General features: G+C 39.5%; 3 protein-coding genes across 5 annotated transcripts; 1 reads left to right on the top strand and 2 right to left on the bottom strand.

Annotated features, from left to right (window-relative positions):
* Positions 1-855: 855 nt before the first annotated feature.
* On the bottom strand, positions 856-7,789 carry LOC119489083 (vacuolar protein sorting-associated protein 4B-like). The gene is made up of 11 exons (XM_037771262.1): positions 7,583-7,789; positions 5,036-5,147; positions 4,803-4,947; positions 4,423-4,481; positions 4,193-4,312; positions 3,958-4,114; positions 3,722-3,870; positions 3,558-3,639; positions 2,050-2,269; positions 1,422-1,562; positions 856-1,291 (listed from the first exon to the last, which is right to left on the bottom strand). Exons 1-11 carry the CDS (start codon positions 7,601-7,603, stop codon positions 1,190-1,192), a joined length of 1,308 nt encoding a protein of 435 aa, XP_037627190.1. The 5' UTR covers positions 7,604-7,789; the 3' UTR covers positions 856-1,189.
* A 1,098-nt stretch (positions 7,790-8,887) lies between these two features.
* ankrd29 (ankyrin repeat domain 29) lies at positions 8,888-15,297 on the bottom strand. Of its 3 annotated transcripts, none has more exons than XM_037771279.1 (10): positions 15,050-15,297; positions 14,261-14,371; positions 12,471-12,569; positions 12,153-12,251; positions 11,156-11,254; positions 10,728-10,826; positions 10,441-10,539; positions 9,972-10,067; positions 9,437-9,535; positions 8,888-9,352 (listed from the first exon to the last, which is right to left on the bottom strand). In XM_037771279.1, the coding sequence occupies exons 1-10, from the start codon at positions 15,059-15,061 to the stop codon at positions 9,269-9,271; spliced, it is 897 nt and encodes a 298-aa protein (XP_037627207.1). In that variant the 5' UTR covers positions 15,062-15,297; the 3' UTR covers positions 8,888-9,268. The 3 variants fall into 3 exon arrangements, with proteins under 3 accessions (XP_037627207.1, XP_037627208.1, XP_037627209.1); XM_037771280.1 differs by having other exon boundaries at positions 14,196-14,371; positions 15,050-15,088; XM_037771281.1 differs by lacking the exon at positions 15,050-15,297 and adding an exon at positions 14,410-14,419 and having other exon boundaries at positions 14,196-14,371.
* A 2,510-nt stretch (positions 15,298-17,807) lies between these two features.
* Positions 17,808-22,394, top strand: cts12 (cathepsin 12). Its single transcript, XM_037771271.1, has 8 exons — positions 17,808-17,882; positions 19,815-19,960; positions 20,047-20,166; positions 20,750-20,914; positions 21,002-21,223; positions 21,307-21,475; positions 22,027-22,132; positions 22,239-22,394. The coding sequence occupies exons 1-8, from the start codon at positions 17,852-17,854 to the stop codon at positions 22,336-22,338; spliced, it is 1,059 nt and encodes a 352-aa protein (XP_037627199.1). The 5' UTR covers positions 17,808-17,851; the 3' UTR covers positions 22,339-22,394.
* The last annotated feature ends 193 nt before the right edge of the window (positions 22,395-22,587 follow it).

The following is a 22,587-nucleotide window of genomic DNA, read 5'->3' on the forward strand; positions in this document are numbered from 1 at the left end:
CAGTAATCGACTACGGAAGTATTAAAGTTAAAACTAGATGCATAGACAGAATTTAGAAATGCTTTAAAAAGCATTATTGCACAATATTTAAAGTTTCCTGTAAAGTTTAATAACTCAACAGAAACCCAGAAGGCCCCTTTTTAGCTGGTATTGACAACTTTGTATATAGAGAAATAAAAATAACAAGTAAAAGGTTATTTATATGTTTAAAAGAGAGTTAGTATTCCTAAATTTTACGGTATAAAGACCCACTTATAAAAGCCAACCCTGAAACTGATTCTGTTATGTGCAACATAATCCCCTTTAGACGATATTAAGAGGTATGTAGTATTGAAAATGTGCATTTACCCACATATTTTAGAACAGTAATGGTGGTCTTTAAAACAAACTTTAAAGATTATTATCACTTTGGTTTGAGACATGCAAAATAAAACCAGCAAGTAAAAGAAATATGTATGTAAACACGAGCATCAGTAGATTGATAAATTAGTGATAAATAGTGTTGAAACAGTCGATTAATTGATTAGTTGATCAGTAAAAAAGTCATCAATTAAGATTTTGATCATCGATTAATCATTTTGGTCAATTCTTCAGTAAAAACAGCGACTTTATCTTCAATAAAACATTAAAGGGATAGTTCAGGTGTTTCTCAGTGGGGTTGTATGAGGTACTTCTCCATAGTCAGTGTATTACCTACAGTAGATGGAGTTTGGAGAAACGGACAGGAGTACCAGCACGGGAGCAAAGTAATGTACTGCTGTGGACGGGGGCAGCAGTTAAACGGATTTTAGACACCTAAAAAAATCAAAATCAGTTTAAGTGTACGCTATATTTAGAATATTTTCACCACTTTACCTTGACGTCAGACAGACGTTTCCGACCAGGAATTGAAGCTGTTATCTATGCTCTCTTCAAAGCCACCAGACTCCATTGACAAAAACAGTAATTTTACCTCGTAGAACACAGAGGAGTTGCTGGTCTACCACTGCCTTGATCGGTTAGAATCACCATTAATCAGAACACAAAACTAAAGAAGTCTGTGTTCCTGTAACCTGTCGATGGACATTTTCAACCATTTTTCACTCTTTGACACGATAAAGATTAATCGATTAATCACAAGCATAATTGACCGTGAAAATAATTGTTAGTTACAGTCTTATTAAAGGAGTATGAGGAGTGTTGAGTGTTATTAGCCTTCTTGACCAAAATCCGCTGTAAACTTCTTCAGCTTCTCCAAGTCCTCCTCATTCACTGTCGGCTTGGTGCTTGCCAGCGACCTCAGCATGTCATGCTGCACGGGAAACATCACAGAGGTCACAATAAAGCCGATCACTGCACTCCTCTGTGTTTGTCAGTAACACTGATCGACATAACATGATAACATGCACATATTTTCCTTCCTGGCGAAAGTCTTTTCTTACCATGGACACGACTGGCTCTAGAAGTTTCTCTCCAGGGACGTCCATCCACGTCATCTCTATGGCGTCGGGATCACCCGGAGAACACGGAGTCAGGAGGTCATCCACCACAACGTCGGGATTGTTCCATAATGACCCGCGAACCTTAATTAGTGTGTGTTTTATGTGTGGAAGGAAGAAGTAGAATAAACATTAGATACTAAGTAGTTCATTCTGAGTTCAGTTTGACAGATTAATTCAGCTGAACAGGCACGTTTAAGGTGAGAATGAGTAACTATTTTAACTATTTCTTGGATCAATAATGTCTATTTAGTGTCTCCCAATTGGTGAACTTTCTTGTTACCATTTAATTAATTATATCTGGTTGGCAAAAAAGAAAAACTTGAGTTTCTATTAGGTTTTATAGCGATATATAACCACATCTATTCAAAAACGCTGTTCTGGCACAGCTCATGCAGTCAATAATTAATGACAATTACATACATTTTCATTTTTTCAGTAGGAAAAAGTAATGAATGGTTGTCTTCTGCTTATTTTAAATAATTTTGATAATAATAATTTTGTGGATTTGCAATGAAATAGTTGAGCAGTTTTTTTTCTTGTGTGTGTGAACTGTTGCTGTTGTTTTTACCTTTTTGAAGTGAGTGGTTGACTGAACCTTCCTGACGGGCTGCATGAGGGCGTCTCTAACGATAACACTGATGTCCGCTCCGGAGTAGCCCTGTGACTTTTTGCCCAGAGTGGCGAAGTCGTCCTCCGTCAGTTTGTTAGGGGTGGAGCCCAGATGCAGTTTGAACATGAAGGAGCGGGCGTGCCCGTCTGGCAGAGGAATGTAGATCCGCTTTTCAAACCTGAGAGAAACAAAAGATTCAAGACATTATGAATCATTTAAGTTCTTAAATCCTGATTGTTTTATCCCTTCAATTTTCTCTTGAAACCGAAAACCTCTCTGAGAACAGAGGGATAAGTGACCTGATGTTTCAACTACAGAAAAGATGGTAGAGTTGTTGTGTGGTGCGTTGTGGCGCTCCAGCTGCAATATTAATTTTGTCTAATAAGAAGTTTTTGACTGAAATAAAAAAAAGATACAACCTGACAGACATGAATAAAACTAGTTTGAGAGGTTGACTCTTTTTTTCCCCTAATCAATAAGAGGGATGTCATCAACACTATCAAAGGCTGCACTCTCGAAGTACAAACATAGTGGCTTTCTTTCAAACCCAGTTTCTCCAGAAAACCTTTAGTATTATGCAGCAGACAGAAACACGACTAGATTTCTCAAACTAAGTATTTTTGTTTACACTGTTGGTCAATTGTATGTCGGCAAGCTTCTAGATTTTTACTGAGATCAGCAGGTTGACCATTGAACAATAGTTGCTTCCAGGTCACATATGTCAACATGTGACCTGGAAGCAACTACTAAGAGACATCCTGAGTGCAACAGTACTTAAATATTGTTTTATTTCTGGTGATAAAACTGGATCATCAATTAATTTGCCGGAGTTTGATTTACAGTACATCACAACTCTGCTGGTAGCTTCATTGGAAATAATGTGTTTCAGAGCGCAGTGGTGCCGTTGTCGCATTGTGTCTGAAAGGAGTGAGAGACGGAGAGAGAAATGGAGAGAACTAACTGAAAGAAATACTCAAGCAGAGGCAAACAAATTTATAAAAACTGATGAATATTAGTTTATGCCTGAGATTCACACGCCAAGTTTACGCCAGAGGGGAGAATTATTCAGTTTTCTTTCCTGGGAGTTAAAGGTAAAATTAAAAGTTTAACATAGAAATGCTGTTGCAGTGTACTTATTATTTTGTTATTTTCATTCTTTAAAAGTCACCTGAATGCAGGAAACAAAGTCTCTGAAGGACCCCCAAGCCCCCCGCTTTGGGTTTGAAATCCTCCCTTTTTTTAAGCGCTCAAGGTTGGCAAGTATGCTGAGGGAGGCGAACGGAAAGGGGGTCTTGGAAAGGGAGGAGTGAGCGGAGAGGTACTCAGTTGGTTGCAACTACACCACTAGATGCTGCCAAATCCTACACACTTTCCCTTTAAGAATAATAATCAAGAGCTGTCATTTGAGATTACGTTTAAAAAGGATGCTCTCCTTGTAGTTTTCAAAGAGAACGTAGGAAACTAACCTCCTCCTGATTGCAGAGTCCAGTGTCCACGGTATGTTGGTGGCTCCCAGGACCAGGATCCCCTCGTTATCATTTCCAACACCTGAGAGGAGGAGGAGGAAATTTCTTACACTTCATAAACAAAGTACTGCTATTAGTTTTTCAGGTCATCTCTTCTCACTCACCTTGCATCTGGACGAGGAACTCTGTCTTAATTCTGCGCGCTGCTTCGCTCTCGTTCTCGCTCCTGGAGCCGCAGAGAGAGTCGACCTCATCGATGAAAATGATCGACGGCTTGTGTTCTCGGGCTAAAGAGAACAGGTTCTTCACCAACCTAGAGAGAGAGAAACAGTCGATGTTTATATCATCAGTTTATCTTATTCTCAGTTTTATCATCATGTAAAAGAAACCCGGGCCTCACTTTTCACTTTCTCCCAACCACTTGGACACGAGGTCGGAGGAGGAGACGGAGAAGAAGGTGGAGTTGTTGGCCTCCGTGGCCACCGCCTTGGCCAGGTAGGATTTCCCCGTTCCTGGAGGGCCAAACAGGAGGATCCCCCTCCAAGGAGTTCTCTTTCCTTCACAAACAGATACCGTATTATTAAACACTACTCATTATCAGGAGGTTTAACGTCGTTGTCTCTTGTTTTCTGTACCGACGAACAGATGAGGGAATTTGATGGGCAGGATCACGGCTTCTTTTAAGGCTTCTTTGGCCCCCTCAAGTCCGGCTACATCGTCCCACTTAATGTTTGGCTTTTCTATGACAATGGCACCTTTAAGAGAGAGAGATGGGTTTGATAAAGCATTCATTATGTTTAGTACATCATATGTAACTGCTGCATCTGCCTCGATGTTCATTCAATGCAGCGACAGCGTCAATCACCTGAGAGTTGATTTTGGAACTTCTTTTTCTCTGTGTCGTCCCCATCACCACTTTCATCCCTGAAATTAAATAACAACAGTCCACATCGTGATTTATTGACAGTGAACAATGATTGGTATTTTTTAGGGGTATGCAGTAACACTTGATTTTACTGAAACTGATATGAAATTGCAAATTCTTAGGAAGGGCCCTGAAAAAGACTCTGTAACCGGGTACTTATTATAGGTGTTCATTTGGTGCATTTTTGCATTTAACTGCCCCAGAACTTCGTCTCTATTTTCCCTATAATAATAGAGGTATACTGTAGAAAATGAGCCTGAATTTAAACAAGTACTAAAGAAAGTCACCACAGTAACAAACACCGGGAGATGATGACTCACCCTTTGTCATCAGACTCTTTGACAGGTTTGGCCGAAGGATTCTTCTCCTTCTTCTTCAGATATTCCTTCAGCTGCTCGGCTCGGTCCAGGTAGTCCACACACTTGGCTCTGATGCTCTGCGCTGCTCGGTCACCCTGAGTCTCGTCTGTAACACAGGCAGTAGATCAGATCACCGCAATGAGTTGAACAGAAGATAATGGTTGAAAACATACAAACACGGATAGGCAGCTCACACTTGATGACATGAAGGAAGTATTGCACTGCATGCTGGTAGCATCGGAGGGCCTCTTCGTAGTTTTTGGCTTTGTCCTCCTCTGCAGCTTTGCTGGCGAGATCTATAGCTTTCTGAGAACAGACAGACAACAGGAAAAATAATATAATGAATGTGTTTTATTAATGGTAAATAATTAATTTGCACATGCAACTTTGCCAGGTTGCAAAAAAAAAATCCTTTTTAGTGGAAAATTGGTTAATTTGACCTCTTTGTAACTTTCAGAAATGCTTCTTAACAGCGACACCTGTGGCCGTGAAATCAACGAAAGTCAGCGTCGGGCTCGCGCTTGCTCGCTCTAAATGTACCTGAACGAGCATCGCTCAAAACAGTGAGGCGACACAAGTCAGCTAAAACCACAATATCACTCTATATTTCAGCTGCTTGGCAGTAATGTTAGCTGACCAGACGAAGGTCTCTCCATGAACATGATTTAGATCTGATCTTAGTGTTGTCTTTTCCTGCCTAAGTGCAGGCTGATGCAGCGGGGCTCTGCAGCGTGTCTCCTCTGCTCTCTCCGCCCGCAGCCGGAGAGAGCAGGGAGACACCGGCTTCCGGTCGGTAACGAGACGATAACGTTACTAACTGAGGAGCTCCGTCACTTCACAAGACACAGGAAGCCTCTGTTGGTCTGGAGGAGCTGCAGCATTTTTTTTTGCACAAACGTCCACTGTACATTCACTAGATATTCTCAGAGCTAAACTAACTCTTCTGCAGTGTGGAGTGAGCGCGCGTTCACGTCTAGAGGTGGAGCGAGCTGAGAACGCGCGCGCTCTCTGAGCGAAGGCAGGCAGGCAGAGTTGGAGAGGCAGCGGCCACACGCGAGCGCGCATATGCGAACGCGCATGTGTGGCGACCCGCTACATTTATACGCTTAAAAAGTTACAAATAGTCCTTTTAAAGGCTGCAGCCTCGTGTCCGCTGCCTGCTCTCCTTCACTCAGAATGCGCGCGCGTCCTCGCTGTCTCGCTCCACCTCTAGACGTGAACGCGCGCTCACTCCTCACTGCAGAAGAGTTAGTTTAGCTCTGAGAATATCTAGTGAATGCACAGGGGACGTTTGTGCAGAAATAAATTCTGCAGTTCCTCCAGACCAACAGAGGTTTCCCGTGTCTTGTGAAGTGACGGAGCTCTTGAGAGAGTTACGTTAACCTCTCGTTACCGACCGGGTGCCTGTGTCTCCTCTGCTCTCTCCGGCTGCGGGCGGAGAGAGCAGAGGAGACACTCTGCAGAGCCCCGCTGCTTCAGCCTGCACTTAGGCAGGAAAAGCCAACACTAGGATCAGATCTAAATCATGTTCATGGAGAGACCTTCATCTGGTCAGCTAACATTACTGCCAAGCAGCTGAAATATAGAGTGATATTGTGCTTTTAGCTGACGTGTGTCGCCTCACTGTTTTGAGCGATGCTCGTTCAGGTATATTTAGAGCGAGCAAGCGCGAGCCCGACGCTGACTTTCGTTGATTTCACGGCCACAGGTGTCGCTGTTAAGAAGCATTTCTGAAAGTTACAAATAGTCCCTTTAATTTGACCTCTTTGGGCCTCAAGTTATTGAAATGAAACTATATTTTAAGTTTAAAGGGAAAATGTCATCAGAAACGTGATAATGGAACCTGAACTTCTTTATATATGTTTAGTATCTTTTTCACAACCTGGCAACCCAAATGTTGTTGTTAACTTGTAGCTCTCATAAAGTATTCCTAAATTATAAAAAAAAAAGTGAAAAAAGACATTAATATTATTACTTCTAAACCTTGGTACAGAGTTAGTTCATCTTTATGTTCAAATCTTTGTACTTGTACAGTAGTAATTTATTTTGGTCCTTATTAACAATTTTTCCCAAAAGAATGCACATAAAAATATTGTAAATAAATTACAATAAGGGAGTAAATTAACAAGAACCCAAAAAATATTGCCTGGAATATTTAATCTAATTTATTTTAATTTAATTTAATTTAATTTAATTTAATTTAATTTAATAAAAATATCATAATTTTAAAAACTTCATATACTACTGGGTAGTTTAATCTATAATAGTACATCCTAATGTATGAGTTGAGTATTATTATTTTGTATTAATAATCTAAATCTGCAAACAAACTAGCAACTAATGTTGTCAAATAAATGTAGTGAAGTAAAAATAACAATAGCCTATTTACTTCTGAGATGTAATAGATGTAGAAGTATTAAGAAGCATAAAATGGAAATAGTGTTATGCAAGTAAAGTACAAGTACCTCAAAATTGTAGTACTTGAGTAAAGGTATGAAGTCTGTCAAGCTACCTGTTGGTTTTGTATGTGTTTACCTCCATACAGGTAATGTATGGAACTACAATACAGTATATATATAATATACAGTCAGTTATGATTCAACATATCTTTAGTTTTATATAATATTTCAATGTTTTTTAGACATTTAGTTCATTAAAAAGTGAATTGTTAGAAGTCTCTTGTGACGTCACACCTTGTTGTGTAATCAGGTAAACTAGCTGAACAGAAGTTTGTCACTCACCTGTAAGTTACCTCCAGCCATCTAGAGGTTAATGTCTGGCTCAAACTTTAGATTCAACTGTTAACTCGAGAATTATCTTATTGGTTTAACTTGTTACCAGCTACTTAAGTTTCATTATATATCAAAACTTCAGTCGCATAACATCTTTAAAGTCTCGCCTCTCTCTGCTTCCGCATCAACAACAAAAGTTCACTTCCGGGGTGGTGACGTGACAATGTTATTGTCATCTTCGTCAGCTGACGTGAGAGCTCAGTCAGGCTTTTAACAACAACTAAATACATATTATAAAATATAAAAAATATATATAAATATTAAATAAATATGCAAATATTAAATACATTTCAGTTTTTTTTTCCTGCAAAGTAAAATAATTAACTCTCAATATTTAAAAAATCGAAATATTCTATATATGTTTACTACATAGATGTAAATATTAAATAAATATACAAAAATAAAATCAATACATTTCCGTTTTTTTCTGCCAAGTAAAATAATTAATTCTAAATATTAAAAAAATCTAAATAAATATTTTCATCTGGACTACATCGATGTAAATATTAAATAAATATAAATAATAAAAAATATATATTTTCGTTTTTTCTGCAGAGTAAAGTAATTAATTCTAAATATTAAAAAATCCAAATATTCTACATATTTCTATCTGAACTACATAGACGTAAATTAAATAAAAATTAAAAAATTAAATTAAAAATTAAAAAATATTTTTTTCGGCAAAGTAAAATAATTAATTCTAAATATTCTAAATATTGTTTTATCTTGACCACATAGACATAAATATTAAATAAATATAAAACATAACAAATACATTTCCGTTTTTTTCTGCAAATTGAAATAATTAATTTTAAGAATTTAAAAAATCTAAATATTTTTATCTTTACTACATAGATGTAAATATTAAATAAATATAAAAAATAAAAAAATACATTTTTTTTCTGCAAAGTAGAATAATTAATTCTAAATATTTATGTCTATGTAGTAAAGATGAAAATATTTAGAATTCATTATTTCACTTTGCAGAGAAAAAAAATAACTCAAATCAAATTCAAGCATAATAAAAGTGAGTTACAGGTGTGAGACAGGTGTACATCTAAAATTACTGACCTCTAGTGAATACTAATCATTACAAATAACTCATATAATAAATAATAATGATGATAAATGATAATAAATAATCATTTATTTTGCTATTATTGTTATTATTAAAATACTAATCATGACATCTATGACTTTTCAAAATAAAATTCCTTAATCCTCACACATTAAATAAAAACATGCACACTGCCATTTATGGTTGAATAACAAATTTACACTTTATTACATCTATTATTGAAAAGGCAAATAAAAAGTGTGCAAAAAATATCTAGAAATCTTACAACACCTGGGGTAAACAAAAATAAATGCATATATACTGTAGAACAACAGAGTGAAGGAGATGATGCACATGGCAGACATTTTGGTTGCACGTTGTGTTGCATTAGATTTAGTCCAGGTTTATTCAACATTTAATGGCTTAATTTCAGTCGCAATCAAAAGCAAGCACCATGTACAGTACATGTTGTAGTTGAGTAGATTTGACACTGTATTGTTGTTAAATCCCCCCCCTCAGTACACATCACCAGTGAGTGTTTTACAGGCAGGCATGGAGGCAGCAGTCTGGGTTCGTCATCAGCTGTCTCCATTTAACATCTTTGGATGTAACACCTTTAGGATGCGATCGCTCTTTGTAAGATCTGCAGGGAGTTCATTACTCTGCGAAACACACACGAGAAATAGTTCAGAAGCTGAAGTTATCTACTCATGTTCTGTCTCATGTTTTAAATCTACGTGCCTCACCTTGTTGGGTAGTGACGGGTCTGCGTTGGCCCCGAGCAGCAGCAGAACACTTCGAATATTTCCACCCATAACAGCAGCATGAAGGGCAGTAGAGCCATTCTGGAGACAACAAATAAAAAGATTCATAATGCTAATGGAAGAGGTGTTGTATTCTCCAGTTATTGGATGAGGGAGAGGAGGAACGCACACCAGTGCTGAAGTGTAAAGGAAAATAGTTGCACACTCAGCAACGATGCAAAAAAATGACAGAGGTATCTGTCATGTCGACGCAAAATAATTTATTTTTTGCATCGTGGCTGCGAGTGTGCGACTACTTTGTCTTTATTCTTGTATTTTTTTCAGGGTTTTCAAGGTATTACCCTGAAGAAGACTGTCATGTTGAAAAATTAATGAATATTCTTTTTGCATCGTGGCTACGAGTGTGCGTCTATTTTCCTTTACACTTGTATTCTCCAGTCATTAATAAATATAAACTCCAGTGCTGCAGGGTTAGTATTAAAGGAATAGTTTTACATTCACTGGCAGCATCCTCTACCTTGAGAAGACCAATTGAAGGAGAAAACTTGAGAAGTTCCTCGATGACGCTGTTGTGTCCCTTAAAAGCTGCTTTGAATAACGCTGTTGATCCGTCCTTGAAAGACAGCAGAGAAAACACACACAATTATTTAGAAAACAATCTCAAATCAAGGTCCTCTTACACACTTGCTCGGAGGCTTTCGGCTATATTACATGGTCCTCATCAGCAGATAAAGTTGAACAGTTGTCTTGGAACTGTAGATGTTCAAACTCTGAGATGTTATGAGTGTAAGACGGTCTGTACGGTGCGTGATTCCACAAATCCTGTAGCAGCAGTAGTAGTACACAGGCTTATACTATTCAAACGTTCTTGACACTTTGGATAGTACAGGTAGGCTGCTTACTAGTCTAGTTTGGGACAAGAGGACTAAACAACGGCAATCAATAATCCCCTCATGTACTTTATTGATTCTAAAAGAACCACACACTTTTCTGTCAGCATCCCGATCTGCACCACGGAGGAGTAGCACCCTCACCACCTCATTGTGACCCATCTGAGCTGCCATCCACAGGGCGGCGGTACCATCCTGGAGAACACATGGATGAGGGGAGACAAAGGACATAAGAGGGAAGAGGTGCAACGAAAGAGGAATATTACAGTCATGAAATAACTTGGAGGGATGAGAATTAGAGATGCTGTGAGCTAAAGAGGCGACTGCATGTGTGACTGTGTCCCTTTAAATCTCTAAAAATGCTAAAGAGGCGAGGTCATTACCTCCCTTGCTTGGTTAACCTTAGCACCGGATGACAACAGCTGACGAATCACAGTCACGTGACCCTCCTGGGCGGCGAGAAACAGAGGGGTGGCACCGTCCTGAAACATAAAAGAACAACACTTTCTGCTGAAAAACTTTCAGAAAAGCTTCCAACTAAGCAAAAAAGTGTTTTCTTAACTTATTACTATCACTACTATTTCATAAATATATGTATGTGCAGTCAGGTTGTTTTCCGCTGCCTGAGGACAGACTCTAATCCTCCCAAATGTTGGTCGTGTCTGACTCAGCAGTCTGCAGAAACCTGAGAGGCTGGATTCCAGCTGCTGGGGACATTGTGTGCAAACTAACTATAAAAACTACCTGACAGACAGAGTTACTGACAGAGACAGGAGACAGGTCTAGTGAAGAGGCCGAAGATGTGACTCACATGCAGCTGGTCGTGAACATTGGCTCCATTCTTCAACAGGGTGTCCACCACCTTGGAGTGTCCGTACTGAGAGGCGACGGTGAGAGCTGTGCCACCGTCCTGCCACAAAAAAACACAATAAAACCAGGTGATATTAACAGTTAATAGACACCACTGTGTGTTGCATGCTGCAGAGAGAACTTCTCTAAAGTCTCCAGAGGTGTGAAAAAGCAGCTTGAGCAGCATATTTTGTGTCTTTGTCTCCTTATCACTACACGAAGCGCCCTGAGGTCACACGTCTGAGATGACAGCATCCATGGGTGGATTACTGAACAGGCCTAACAGGAACAGGCCCAGGGGCCCAAAGTGTCAGGACACCCCCCGGCCTTCACCTACAAAATGTCACTCAAAAAGACACGTACCGAGAGACTCAAAATGACCACAAAGAAACATGTAACTACCACAAAGAGACACAAAAATACAACAAATAGAACAAAACAACTACAAAGAGACCACAAAGAAACCCAAGACGACTATGAAAAGGGGCAAAACAACCACAAAGAGACTCAAAATGACTAAAAACAGACACAAAATGGCCACAAAGACCCTAAACAACCACAAAGAGATGCAAAATGACTACAAAGAGACACAAAATGGCCACAAAGAGATATAAACAGCCACAAAAAGCAACTACAAAGAGACACAAAACAACCACAAAAAGACACAAAATGACTACAAAGAGACACAAAGCAACTACAAAGACACTCAAAGTGACAACAAAGACATAAAATGGCCCCAAAGAGACTCAAAATGGTCACAAAGAGACACAAAACAACTACAATGAGACACAAAATTACTACAAAGAGACACAAAGCAATTACAAAGAGACTCAAAATGACTACAAAGAGACACAAAATGGCCACAATAATCTGCCCATGATAGCATCTCAGCAGTCTCCACCACACCCAGTATTATAAAAGGCTGTTATATACACATCCATTGTCCTGCTGCTGCGTACCTTTGTCTGGAATTCAGTGGAGGCACCAAACTCAAAGAGGAGCTTCACAACGTCATCGTGTCCATGCTGGGAGCCGAAGAACAGGGCGGTAGAACCTGTCTGGAAAGGACGATTAAAAGAGATAAAAGGCTGTTTTCATTTTACTTGAACTTGAAAAAAAACTTTCCATGTATGTATGTATATGAATATTCAATTAAAGGCCTGGCTCAGGAGTCTTCAGAAGCAGTCTGTAAGTTGTTTCAGGTGGATTTTGCTGACTCCAGTTTCCCTGTGATGCATTGTTTCCACGGGCTATAGCCAGTTATTGTGCGATCATACCTCTCTCTGGTAGTTGATGTCGGCTCCTTGCATGATGAGTTCTTTGGCACACTCATAATGGCCGCTGTACGACGCCACCATCAGCGCTGTCGTTCCATACTGAAAAGAAGCACGGCAACAAGAAATTAGCAGAAGAACTCTTTGTACATCTGTTTTATGATGCAGGTGCGTAGGAGAGGGACGAGTAGATCAAAAGTTGCATACTCACAGTACATTGTCTAACTTGCAAAAATAAGCTACATCAGGGGCCGAAACATCACAAATAAATGTATTTTTGCAAGTTAGTGTGCGGGAGATTGTTGGCAACAATAAATTAGCAACCTTGGATGTTTTATTGCAAATGACTTGCTGAAAAATACTTTAAAATGTGATGAAACCACTAAATTCTGAAGAATTTCCAACTTAAAGGAACAGTGTGTAACATTTCATGGGATCTAATAGCAGAAATGGAATATAATATATTAATAAGTGTGCTTTCTTTAGTGTATAGCTAACTGAAAATAAGAATAATTGTGTTTTCGTTAGCTTAGAATGAGCCATTTATATCTACATTGGGAGCTGGTTCTCTTCACAGAGTCCGCCATGTTGCTCGCCATGTTTCTACAGTAGCCCAGAGCGGACAAACCAAACACTGGCTCTAGTGAGAGAGACATCCACGTTTTTACGTTACCTGAAGGTCACCATAGTTCTCTGACATTCTTGTGAAACTGCGGTAACGTGAGGCGTAGAGTGCAAAACCGTGGTACCGCCTGCCGCTGACTGACTTCCGCTGCTCCTAAAGGCCCAGACACTCCAACCCGACATCAAAGAACTAGCGGCGACGAAGGCCGCCTGTTGCGTCGCCTCACGTCGACTTTGTCTTGGCCAAAAAGTTGCACTTGAACACACCACAAAGACTACAGCCAACGGTCGACTACCACGTACGTTCTGCGCCTGCGTGAGATGAAATAACTCTCCACACCAGCAGGCGGTGGTAGTCTGTATTCATCATTCAAAAACAGAAGACCGAGGATGGTGGATATACAAGCTGTTGTTATGATACGTACATGAAACAAAGCGGCGTCTGCCGACCATTTTCACACTCTCACTCACCACTTAGCTTCATTCCAGGTGTTCATGTCACTGTGAAAATATCCGCGTATTAGAATGATCAGATGATTCTCCTGACTATACTCGTTGTCTTGCTTTCCTCATGTCCGTTTCTCTTCTCGTGCACTGATTAGTTTAAGCTGAACAGCCAATCAGAGTGATTTCTCTCACCTACGGGCGCCACCGCCGATTCAGCATGCTGAATCGGACGAAAAACGTCAGACACAGGCAGACTAGAACTGACGGTGAGGGACACACTGAAAAAACTAGGCCGACATACGCTCACCGACGGCCCCAAACTGTCCGACGGCCGACCGTCAGCTTGGTGTGTCAGGACCTTAAAGTAGTGTTATTATGGTTGTGTTATGGTTATTATGGATGACCTCTGAGTGAGGTGAACGGTGTTACCACGGTTTTGCACTCGGCGGCTCACGTTACCAGTCTTAGAAAGGGAAGAGTGAGCGGAGGAGTACTCAGTTGGTTGCAATCTGCAACCACACCACTAGATGTCACTAAATCCTACACACTGTACCTTTAACACATGAAACCCTTTATTATTATGATGAAAATAAAAAAATGTGTGATACACACACATGCAACCACAGAGGTAAGGCGTGAAGCTCTCTGTGTCCCTACCACAGGTGGGTTATGGTTAAAGAAGCGTGCAGCTGAGCAGCCAGGAGGACATGCAGCGTCCGTACACTGTCTCTGCAGTCGGCGTCCACGCGTCCGCTGTTGAGCAGCAGCTGAAGAAGAGCCAAGTTCCCCTTCCTCGCTGCCCAAAACACAGCATTAGCCAGGGGTGTTTCCTTCTGCAGGGTAAATACACACAACAACCACCACCGGTGACCTTAAACCACCATTATAGTATTAAACACACTGACAGTTCAGGCAGCAGAGTGGAGGTTTAAAGGTCACCTATTATGCAAAATGCACTTTTTCATGTCTTTTAAACATCAATAACTGTCCCTAGTGTGTCTACAGGCCACCATAGTATCATAAAAGACCATCCTCTCTCTTTTTCTCCTGCTCCATCTGTCCAAAAATGGGTCAAACTAACACACATATTTCCATCTCTTTCAGAATATGATTGAAGGGATCTGAATAAAATGTAATTATATTATTATATATATTAATATTATTATTATTATTATTATATATTATATATTATATTATTATATTAATTTAATTGAAATACAATCATTTAATAAAATGCTTTGCAAACAGTGCATGCACACTATACAGGTTAATGTGTGAAATCCAGGTAGGACCACAGGCCATATGATACCTTACTACACATGCACATCTCGACTGTGATTATTGCATTGAACAGCCTATTTAATTCCAGCTCACAGTTAAACAGCAGGTCATTAAATAAACCCTGATCTGCAGCTCCACTTAAAGAGAAAGCATGTGTGATGTTTTCTCATCGAGGCCCTATAAGGATTCGTACACAGAGAGACAATGATGGATGGAAAAAGCTGGTTTACCTTAAACGACATCCTGCAGACCTCATTCGTGACTCATGTTTCTTGCTGCTGCAGACTCGTTCATTAGAGCCGCTGCTGAGGCTGCTGAGGAGAGACTCTCTGTTTTGCCGCACTGAGTCTGTGACTGAGTCTGTGTTTGGGTGTTGGCGCCTCGTTCGAGGACATAATAATAAGAGCCAGAGAGAGACGGTCAGCTGAGCTCATCCTCTGCAGTCAGTCAGCCGGTCGGTGCTGCTGCTGCTGGAAGAGGAGGAGGAGAGCAGAGGGCCACTGGGGGGCGCTGAGGGGCACACACACACACACACACACACACACACACACACACACACACACACACACAGTGAAGAGGACACAACTTACTATTGCATTAAAAATGTCAGGAAGCCAGTTAATAAACAAACATTAATAATATTAATCAGATGAAATATATACAACATTAAAAGGCCCATAAATCATCTATCTTTGAATTTTTTTATTTTCTGTCTTATTAACTAAATTAACTTGGCACCATGACACTAGGTCAGGGGTCAGCAACCTTTACTGTCAAAAGAGCCATTTTAGGCAAAAAAAAGGCAAAACATTTGCTCATTGTGATGAAGGTAACACAGTTTATAGTCTTAGTATATAGTATATAAATCTAATGCAGTGAGGGCCAAAGAGACAATGTAAGACGGAGTATTAGGGCCACATTGAGGGAAAAAACATCTGAGATTTACAGAATAAAGTAGTAATATTATGAGAATAAAATCAAAACTTTACGAGAAAAAAAGTCATAATATTACGAAAAAAAGGAAAATAACACGTAAAATTACTACTTTATAATATTATGACTTTATTCTCAAAATCTCAGATATATTCTTTTTCCTCAGTGTGGCCCTAATACTCTGTCGTACCATCGTACATTAGACCTACAATGATGATAAATAAAAATGAAAATGTAAACAAAAAACAGGTATTCATTTCAGAGCCTCAGGTTTCAGACCCCTGTACTAGGCCATATATGACAGATATATCAGATATTTTACTGAATTTAAAAGCTGCAACTGCATTTTAGTTGTAAATACTTTGGTTACATTTGAAAGAGTTTATACAACACTAAACATATCTGGAACCTCTTCCATCATGCAGTCACTTAGATGTTGGAATGATTCATAAACATAAACCATAAACTGGTCCAGGGACAGAAGGAATATCATATTTAAGTTCTTTTAGTGTGAAATACACATGCACGTTTCTAGGATGTGTGGATTGAGGATTTTTATGCACTCTGGCACCTTATTTACATTCAAAGTACAAAAAATCCCATGTTAATCAAATTATTTTCGTTGTGAATTAGAAAATGGTCGACGGGCCATAAGGGTTGATCACGGGTGTAAAGCCAGATGGATCAGTACAGCTTGGTGGAGAGTAACTAAGTACATTTACTCACCGATGCGTGAGTATACTTTGATGTAGCCTACTTGTACTTGGGGATCTAATTTTTCTATTCCACTACATTGATAATACTGTATATAAAAAATATTGTCAAATTTTGTCATATTTATTTGACAGCTGTAGTTATAAGATAATTTACAGAATACAATTTTACAGTAAATAAAAATGCATTGTTAATGATTAAACCAGTGGTTCTTATCCTTTGTGGCTTGAGTCCTACATACAGTGTCTAGTTGGGGCACATAATCACATGTCATTCATTTCATCTTTAACAACATATATAGTTGTTAGCAGTGGTAGAGGAAGTACTCAGATCTTATATCTAAGTAAAAATAGCAATACGACAGAGTAGAAATACTCTGTTACAAGCTGGTAAAGGTGGAGCAGTTTAAATTTATATATACAATATATATATATATTATATATATAATGTAGTGAAGTAAAATGTACAATATTTCCCTCTGAGATGTAGTGGTCTAGAAGTATAAAGTAGCGTGAAATGGAAATTCTCAAGTAAAGTACAAGTACCTCGACATTGTACTTAGGTACAGTACTTGAGTAAATGTACTTTGTTACTTTCCATCACTGGTTATTAGCGGTTCCATCAAAGAGTGATTCTAAGCTACACGGATAGTTTCAATTAATAAACCATTCAAAATAACCATCCCAAATATGATAAATTATTTCACAAAAATGATTTGGGAAAAGTAAAAAAAAAGAAAATACTAATTTGTGAAGGAGAGCTTTGTTTTTTCTTCTTTTCTGCCCCATTAATCATCTCACAACCCCACAGATACATTTCATGACCTTTTAGTGGGCCTGACCCCTTATAAGCTGAGAACCACTGGACTACCTGATATAAAACAGTTAAAGCTTCACCTCGACCAGCTACAACAGTAAAATGATACTTACAAGTATTAACAGTACAATAATGTAACATATAATAATATAACAATACTTTAAGTACATTTATCCGATTATAGTTCTGTACTTTTACTTAAGTATGGCTTTTAATGAACTTTTAGTCAAGTATTTTTAACATACTGGTACTTTTACTTCAGTAAATGATCTGTGTACTTCCTCCAAACTGTTTTTGGAAACTTAGATGTCAGGTGTTATGATGATTATAAACCGGTAATTGAAGGATTTACAATATTGCAGCTTTAGCTCTCTCTGGATGATAATAGAGGTATTACCGAGGAGGAGGAGCAGCGAAAGCATCTTATTTTTGTTGACTAATGTCCTTCTCAGGTGCTGCCATGAGTGTTGATTAAGGGATTCATTAAAGTACAGTGGAAACATGTATTTATTGTAAAGCTATATAAGGAGGGTTGACGGTGAGTCTGCTGCTCTCGTCCCTCTCAGACCATGGGAACAAAACAGACTCACATCCATGAAGGTAAGATGGACACAGGCTTTTTATTTCACATCTGAAACCTTTTATTTTAAAGACAACATGCTTTTTAAAAATGCCAACAGCTCAGTTTCATTAACTGTTATGAGGCATGACAATGGATGCTGATGTTTCCGAGTACACAGTATGTTGGCTTTTATGTTTGTCCAGTAAAAACACCCTTAATAACCTCTGCTAAATTAAACTATTTGAGCTTACAGGCTGCTTTGTAATAGCAGCAACTTGTAGAGTTTGATTCGTGATCCATTGACATCACATAATCCTCACTTATGATGGATTATATATCAGATATATCAAATCTTTTTACATCAAATTGCATTTTCATGAGAGTTCAATCAGGGGTCATGTTAGAAATTTAGCCTTTGCAAATGAGGTTTTCTTTTTTTTATCAACCCCCCTTTATAAATTAATATAATGTTGCACTTTTAGAACAAACATCCTGGATTTTTACAGTCAGCAGGTGCTGTCCAATTACTTCACTCTACAATCTAACATTTTATTTTCACATCTCAGTCACATTTTATTATAGAAGTGCAGAAAAGTTTCATGTTTTGCTGTTGATTTGCTAAAATGGCCCATTTTGGACTTGGTAGAGGAAGATATTAAAAGTATGTAGCAATGATGCAGTTTGGATCATCCTGTGTAGAATTACTTTACAAAAGACTACACAACTATTAGGATTGTACAGCTTTTTATGTCTGTGAAGCACTTTGTAAACTTGTTTTTGAAAAGTGCTATATAAATACATTTTAATATTATTATTAACGTTTATCAAATAAACACAAATTTTGAAAAACTATCATGATTTTTAAAAATTTAATATATTATCACTCTGTTGTTAAAATGGGTTACATTTGGTGAAGAATGCATTATGACTTGTTGAGGATTCAAAACTCAGAGTTTAGGACTTGGGACTTGTCAGTCTTGATTTGAGACTTGACTTTGGTCTTGACTTGAGACTTGACTTCAGTCTTGATTTGAGACTTGTCAGTCTTGACTTGAGACTTGACTTTGGTCTTGACTTGAGACTTGACTTGAGACTTGACTTGTGACTTGTCAGTCTTGACTTGAGACTTGACAGTCTTGACTTGAGACTTGACTTCGGTCTTGATTTGAGACTTGTCAGTCTTGACTTGAGACTTGACTTTGGTCTTGACTTGAGACTTGACTTGAGACTTGACTTGTGACTTGTCAGTCTTGACTTGAGACTTGACAGTCTTGACTTGAGATTTGATTTGGGTCTTGACTTGAGACTTGACATGAGACTTGACTTGAGACTTGTCAGTCTTGACTTGAGACTTGACAGTCTTGACTTGAGACTTGATTTGGGTCTTGACTTGAGACTTGACTTGGGTCTTGACTTGAGACTTGACATGAGACTTGACTTGAGACTTGATTTGGGTCTTGACTTGAGACTTGACATGAGACTTGACTTGAGACTTGTCAGTCTTGACTTGAGACTTGACAGTCTTGACTTGAGACTTGACTTGGGTCTTGACTTGAGACTTGACATGAGACTTGACTTGTGACTTGTCAGTCTTGATTTGGGTCTTGACTTGAGACTTGTCAGTCTTGACTTGGGACTTGACTTGAGACTTGTCAGTCTTGATTTGGGTCTTGACTTGAGACTTGTCAGTCTTGATTTGGGTGTGGACTTGAGACTTGTCAGTCTTGATTTGGGACTTGACTTGGGACTTGAGTGCAGAGACTTGAGACTTGACTTGTGACTTGCAGGACAATGACTTGGTCCACCTCTGCAGACCAGAAATACAAACTTCAGTGTACAACAAAAACAACAACAAGTGTCCCGATGCGTATTTTATTTATTTAGCAGTAAACAACAGAACAATGACAAACTGTGATAAGAACAGTTTGTTTAGGTTCAGTGACTCCTCTGTGATGCTCTTGTCCTTGTAGTCCAGCAGACCAGCTTCCTGCTGCGGGCCGCTCTGCTCTCCATCCTGCTGTTCGGCCCGCAGTACGTGGCCTCCGAGTCGGACGAGGCGGTCCTGACCGAGTGGGACATCTGGAAGAGCAGCCATGGCGTTACCCACGAAGACATGGTGAGACCGACTGCACGTCTAAAATACAAGCAGCAACAGTAAAAGCTCTGATTCACTGGAGTCTTTCTTTCTGTGTTATCCTGCAGGACGACATGCAGAGGAGGGCCATCTGGGAGGAGAACAAACAGATGATTGAAGACAATAATCAAGGGTTCTTCATGGGGATGAGGCCGTTCGCTATGGCCATGAATAAATATGGAGACCTGGTGAGGAGCAGTGTTTTCTTCTCTATGATAAAAGCTCCACTGCCTACAACCTCAAATCAAAGTATTTAAAGTTACTACAAGGAACTCTGTAAGTAAACAAGACCACCAGCGAGAAGATTAGCTGTTTCTATATAGTTATTCTTAATGCCTGTCAGGCCGTATTGCTGGGCCCGCTGGAGGGAAGGGATGCACAGGAGAACCAGACGCAGGACTGAGTGGGACAGATTGTCAGACCCTGTTGCAGTGAAATTAGAGTGTTTTTTAAAGGGACCCTGGTGCTCGGAAACACTACCGCTTTTGTCCACATGGGGCCGCCAAAATTGACACAAAGTCCTGAGTTTGTTTGACCCACCCGTCCACCCCGACCTCCTCACTACGCAGTCTTTGTCACTCCATATAGTATGTCACCTGTCCTGGCTCACGATTATGTGATTTACATAGAAATTGATAAACTGTTTTATGTATGAATTACAGTGCATTACTTTTTGTAGGTATAGCTAGGAACAGTATAATGAGAACAGCCTGGACAACTCCATAACATGAATTATTGGGAAACAATCTTCTTTATGTTCTCCATATGTAGACGAGACAAGAGTACCAGGTTCTGCAAGGAGCCATGATAGACGCCCAGTTCGTGCAGAGAGGGAAGACGGTCTCGGGACGACGACTGCGTATCAATGCCAGGAAGTTAGATGCTTATTTTGTCGACTACAGGAACATGGGTTATGTCACGGAGGTGAAAGACCAGGTAAGACATTTCTACATTAATTTTCAGTATCCAGACTGAATCATGAACACCTTCACATCTACTGTATGTTTTAAATGTTCTTCACAGGGTTACTGTGGCTCCTGCTGGGCCTTCAGCACTACGGGAGCCATCGAGGGACAAATATACAAGAGGACAGGTCAGCTTGTGTCTCTGAGTGAACAAAACCTGGTGGACTGCTCCAGAGCTTATGGTACTTATGGCTGCAATGGGGCCTGGATGGCCAACGCCTTCGACTACGTGGTCAACAACGGGCTGCAGTCGACCAGTGCCTACCCGTACACCTCAGTGGTGAGGCTCGACCTGCTATAATTAAACAGTTAAAATCAGTTGATGATTATTATTAACGTTTAGCTCTGTGTTTCTCTCACCAGGACACCCAGCCCTGTTACTACGACAGCAGACGTGCAGTAGCTCATATCAAGGACTACAGGTTCATACCTAAAGGAGACGAGCAGGCTCTGGCTGACGCCGTGGCAACCATCGGACCAATCACAGTAGCTATTGATGCAGATCATTCAAGCTTCCTGTTCTACAGCTCAGGTTAACAGTAAAATACTCCCTCTGTACAATCGTTGTCAGTGAGTTGTTGTAATCAATATTTTCATACTAAGAATGGAATCAAATTACTATGTCTATGTGAAATATGTTGCTCATAGTGACAAACAGAGAGAGCTTTGAAACGTCTTTCAGCTCAGTGTTTTGGTCCACAACTTTACTGTAATTCATATATATCCCACAAAATCAATTTGTTTGTAATACAAGTAAAAAATTAGGAATAACTTTTCGTAAGAATCATACGAACCATTATATGAGGATATGTTGCCCCAAACAACAGACAAACAACTAGCTGGTGAACATAGTGCAGCATTTAGCAGCTAAAAAGACAGATAATTAGGAGTTGGTGGAGACCAAAACAGAGCTAAAAGTGAATATTGACATCAGGTGGACATAAACATGACTCCAAATTAATTAATCTGTTGGCTGTGTAAATAAGCAACAAAAGGTGATAATACTATGTAAATGTTGCTTGTTTATGCTTCCCCCCAAGTGGCCAAACAACACATTAACGTAGGTTGAAATTTCCTTTGCAGGAATATACGATGAGCCCCTCTGTAACCCGAACAATCTGAGTCACGCGGTGCTGCTGGTTGGTTACGGCTCTGAAGGAGGCCAAGACTTCTGGATCATCAAGAACAGGTCAGAAAAACCCTCCACATGTAGAATAACATGGGTTGATTTTGTCGAATACTACATTTTCTATCATATATCACATGTAGTCTAAAAGTGTTTGTTTTTTTCTTAGTTGGGGTAGCAGTTGGGGAGAAGGCGGCTACATGCGAATGGTCCGAGACGGCAGAAACACGTGTGGAATCGCGAGCTACGCCTTGTATCCTATTCTATGATCCTGATCAGATGCTTCAGTCGTGTGTTAATGCTGAACTCTTCCACTGGACCGTCAGAAAACAGCATCACTCATTGCTTTAACAGCCCATGTAATTTCTAAAACACTCCTGTCGTCCATATTTCCTGAACCTCCTGCTGAACCTTTCTGACACTGTAGATGTTTTGTGCTCATATGGGGAGCGTATCTATGTTCCAAAGGTCCTAAGTTCCCCAGTTCAATATTCTGTTAACACACATTAACCCTCCTA

This window comes from Sebastes umbrosus, chromosome 5 (assembly GCF_015220745.1).
Source record: "Sebastes umbrosus isolate fSebUmb1 chromosome 5, fSebUmb1.pri, whole genome shotgun sequence".
NCBI classification, from domain to species: Eukaryota; Metazoa; Chordata; class Actinopteri; order Perciformes; family Sebastidae; genus Sebastes; species Sebastes umbrosus.

What these genes read in the sequence shown, in the direction of transcription:
- ankrd29 (XM_037771279.1), bottom strand. An exon ending in AGGTTAACCAAGCAAGGGAG is followed by an intron (nt 10,540 to 10,727) that starts GTAATGACCTCG and finishes TGTGTTCTCCAG; the next exon opens with GATGGTACCGCCGCCCTGTG. An exon ending in ATCGGGATGCTGACAGAAAA is followed by an intron (nt 10,068 to 10,440) that starts GTGTGTGGTTCT and finishes CTGTCTTTCAAG; the next exon opens with GACGGATCAACAGCGTTATT.
- cts12 (XM_037771271.1), top strand. Translation starts at nt 17,852, where the DNA reads ATGGGAACAAAACAGACTCACATCCATGAAG. An exon ending in CCTACCCGTACACCTCAGTG is followed by an intron (nt 21,224 to 21,306) that starts GTGAGGCTCGAC and finishes TTCTCTCACCAG; the next exon opens with GACACCCAGCCCTGTTACTA. An exon ending in TTCTGGATCATCAAGAACAG is followed by an intron (nt 22,133 to 22,238) that starts GTCAGAAAAACC and finishes TTTTTTTCTTAG; the next exon opens with TTGGGGTAGCAGTTGGGGAG.
- LOC119489083 (XM_037771262.1), bottom strand. Translation starts at nt 7,603, where the DNA reads ATGGCTGGAGGTAACTTACAG. An exon ending in CTTCCTTCATGTCATCAAGT is followed by an intron (nt 4,948 to 5,035) that starts GTGAGCTGCCTA and finishes CCTGTGTTACAG; the next exon opens with ACGAGACTCAGGGTGACCGA. An exon ending in GTTCCTCGTCCAGATGCAAG is followed by an intron (nt 3,640 to 3,721) that starts GTGAGTGAGAAG and finishes TCCTCCTCTCAG; the next exon opens with GTGTTGGAAATGATAACGAG.